The 4,283-nt window shown below is 25.6% G+C and overlaps 1 protein-coding gene across 16 annotated transcripts in view; it reads right to left on the bottom strand.

The window, feature by feature from the left end:
• Window positions 1-4,283, bottom strand: part of LOC106881762 (ryanodine receptor 2) — a 381,060-nt gene that overhangs the window by 70,635 nt on the left and 306,142 nt on the right. For 14 of the 16 annotated variants that reach the window (XM_014932251.2, XM_014932252.2, XM_052971838.1 and 11 more), the window contains one exon: window positions 3,684-3,704. The exons of the other annotated variants lie outside the window; for them this stretch is intronic. In XM_014932251.2, coding sequence (XP_014787737.1) covers window positions 3,684-3,704 — 21 coding nt within the window. The remainder of the gene's footprint in view (window positions 1-3,683; window positions 3,705-4,283) is intronic. 16 annotated transcript variants of the gene reach the window in all.

Below are 4,283 nucleotides of genomic sequence, written 5' to 3'. Positions count from 1 at the left end.
TATATATATATATATATATATATATATATATGTATATATATACATATATATATATACATGCACATGCAGACATATATATATATATATATATATGTATACACACACACACACACATATATATACCAACATATATGTGTGCATACATACATATTTGTGTGTATGTGTATGCATGTGTTTGCATGTGTGATTGCATGTGCAAACTGCTACACACATCTAGTTCAGTAACATAAGTATCAATGCATGCACTGATAAAAGTATACATATGCATACGTTTGTATACACACACACACACACACACACACACACACACACACACACTCACATACTCACACATAGTTATATCATTATAAACGTAGATAAATTTGCAAAATACCAACATACATATCAAAGAAGCTTAATTTTTGAAAAGTTCAGAGATTATAAGATATTAAACTTGCTACATACGAGATACATTGATATATTTTATTATATGATTGCGACACACTGTTGGTATTCATTTGTGAAGTAGTAAATAATGCTTCTCTTTATATTATCAATAAGATTTGTTGAAAAAATTCTTTCATTTTCATTGTGAATATAATAAGTTCCTATAGAGACAATTTTTTTCTTCAGATTTTAATATTTTATTTTAGGCAATATCAGGCATCCATGATATTCAATTGAAATTTTTGTTTAGCCATCTAGAGCTGTTACTTGAATTTTTGTTCTCTCAGAAGACTTTTTGCCTTACTTAAAAAGTTGAATTCTTTTTTTGGAATGTTACCATTTCATTCTCAAAGACTGACATCAAGAAAGTAATTAAGTGTTGTATTTTATAGTGAATACTCTAATAAATGAGGATTAGAAATTATAATTGTATGTTTTAAATTCTTTTTGAGGGAAGAATATTAGTGATATTCGTGTTTTAAAAAAGAGAGAAAAATAATGATCAAAAGATTATATTAACATTGTAAATTTTATTGGCAACTTTTAGCTTTTTGGTAGAATAGTTTATAAGTCAAAAAATTCTTATGATGAACATGAATAAGCATTAGAAGTAATCTGAAGAAAAGTTTTAACTTTCTTTTCTTTCCTTTTTTGTTTTGAATGAAATCAGTTTCATGATTCCATTAATTTACAAATATTAATCTCTGAACTTATTCAGCGTAAAAAAAATAAAAATGGGATACAAAGCAGCGATATACTTCAAGCAAATCCTTTGATCATGATTCACAAAATAAGTTTGGAGCAGAAATCTTTATACTGACAGCTAAAGCAGATTTTATTTTTATTAGTATTATTTTAATTTAATAAACCTAGCTGCTATCAGTTTGATATATGTTTGCTTAAAAGTTATACTTATTTATAGAGTGAGTGGAATAATATATTATTGAGTATATTTGGTACAGTAGCTACAAGAAAATGTTATTTCTTTCCCTATTATACAATAAAACATGTTGCTGTCCACTTCCTTTAGTTATCAACATTTTTGAACGAATTGAGGAAGTAAAATAGGGAATAATCAGTATCTTTTATTGTGCAAACAAGCTTAACTGTCTTCCCCTTAATTATTTTAACAATTAAACAACAATCAGTTAAAGATCCTACTGGTAAAAGTACTTAAGTCACAATTATTTTCACTTTTAGAACTATGATTATCAATTCCTATCAAGATAGGTTGATGTACATATTTTTCTTTACCATAATTTCTTGAAATCAGAAGTGAAACACTTCCTTTCAACAGAACCAAATCCTATTAACTTACATCCCTTAAAGTAACATTTCTTTCTTTCTTGAACAAAAGCCCAGTTCTATTGCCAAAAGGCAGAATATACTGGTAAAGTGAATTGGCCATAGTGTTATTTTGTTCCTTGTAAACGAGTCAAAATAAAGAGTATAGAAATGAGGTTGAACTAAGAAAAACAAATAAACTGCTAAACTGATAGGCATCAATAAACTGATAAATTGATAGGCATCAAAGTAAAAAATCACCCTCTAATCAACACTATCATGAATATCAATCCTTTGAAAATTATATTAAAACAAAGACATATTTTGATAAAAATGGTCAATGTTTTAAAATAAAAGAATAGTATAAAAAGGATACCATCAAGAAATTAAATGCCTAAAATGATGGCTCCAATTTAAAAAATGGAAATAATCATATTTCTTCTGATAACTGATGGAAATTCCTTTGGGGTGAAAATTTGTAATATATTTTACAATAGATGTAATTAGTGAATTAGACTCAAAAGCATAAATCATTGTTATATATATATTTTGTTATGATATATATACTTGAATAATTTTCTGTTGTATATTTTAGATTAGAAAATAGAAAAATTTTAGGAAGCATCACATCATATGATTAGGAAGCAAGCTTTATTTTGTTTTTTAAAGCTAATTGTTTGTGTTACATTAAGATATTTAATTGGAAATGAAGTTTTCAATGAACGAATTGCATAATGTTTGAGTTAACAAGCAAAAATAATTTCTGATTCTACTTCCTTTCCTTATATTTAGGAATTGACTTTTTTTAGTGACAGTAATTTTTTTTAAATACTCAAGACATAATATTTATATAATTAACTAGAGCTGTGGTGAAAAAAAAAAAGGCTAAAAAAGTGAAATTTATTAAAAGAAAATGGAATCAGCATAAAAGACTCTGCTTCAAAACTTAATCAGCATATTTATATTAATGTCATTGCATGAATGAGAGAAGTAAACTAATTATATTTGTGGCTGTGTGTTTACAATAGTACACAAGCAAGTAAATCAAAAACAAAGCAGCATATACATATGTACATATATCATATTCTCCTTGGAAATATTGTCATCAAAATGTTTCATACTAATATTTTTCTAGCTGCTTTAAAGTTACACATTTTCATGTACTGCATTTGTGTTTTCACGTTATTCTGTTTTGTATTTAAAAGTACATACATTAATAGACATTAGATGGCCTATGGCATATTGTATACTGATTGCTAACTTTATTTTGAGGTTTATGTTTTATGTTATGTTTTATAAAAGAAGAAGGAAAGATAATATTTCAATAAATAATTAAATTAATCAGGTAATAATTGTTATTAAAGTTTCTAACTTCTGTTTAAAAAAATGTATATACATAGGCATGATATATCCTGAGTGTGAACAGTATGGAATTAGCTGCCATTAATTAATATAAATTTTTAAATTATTAGATAATTCCTTTTTAGTTCCTTGTAGAGAATTTACCACTCACTACTGAAACACTGAAATATTTATTTTATTATAGCAATTTAAGTTGAAATTTAGAAAATTATCCTGAAATAAATAATTATATTAATTTTTAAAACTTTATAACATATAGGAGCAGGGTAAGTTGAAGTTTAGATTTTTAAAAATGTTGAAGAGAATATGATATATATATATATATATATAACAAGGTCAACATTAAACACAGAAAATTTTGATAATATACACACTAGTGATTTCAATGGTTACACATTGACTTTCAAAGGATTTCTATACAAAGATAGCTAGCAAAGAACCATGGAAAATATAGATACATATAATTATACATAATACAATCATACAAGAACACCTAGCTTTCTAATTAAACATAAAAGATAGACGATTTATATGTTTAGCACTACATCTAGACACTATTAGCAACACACATAAAACTAGCATCTACAGACTGCGGGTGGTGAAAAAGGTACCTTTAGTCGATCCAGCTTTATCTAAGAGTGCATACAAAAATAAGAAATGGTCATTAATGGCTGTGAATTTGTTACGCTATGGGTTGGATCACTGGGCACCTTGAAGACAGTCGTATAATGCTGTCTGAGCTTCAGGCAATAAAATAATCATTAAAATGTTAAGGTGAAAAACAAAACATACAGAAGTATATAAAAAAAAACATTGGGTTTTGAGAAACATTAAAAAAATTACTGAAAATCATAAACTCTCTAGTTTACTTTTATGATTCCACCATCTGTAGGAATTCCAAGTTATTGAAGAACAGGCATTGATGAAAGGACTAAGGAGGAAATAAAAAGATTCTCGAAGACATTGGTTTGAACATTTTTTGAAGAGCTTTTGCTTGGAAATTTTATATTATATTATTTCATATATATATATGTATATACACATGTATATATAATTATATATATATAATTATATATATACATATATATAATTATAATTATGTATATGTATATATACAGATGTATGTATAAATATAATTATATATATATAATTATATATATACATATATATAATTATAATTATGTATATATATATATATATATATATATATA

Source organism: Octopus bimaculoides, chromosome 11, assembly GCF_001194135.2.
Source record: "Octopus bimaculoides isolate UCB-OBI-ISO-001 chromosome 11, ASM119413v2, whole genome shotgun sequence".
In the NCBI taxonomy this organism is placed as follows: Eukaryota; Metazoa; Mollusca; class Cephalopoda; order Octopoda; family Octopodidae; genus Octopus; species Octopus bimaculoides.
This window is presented reverse-complemented; position numbering and strand designations above follow the sequence as displayed.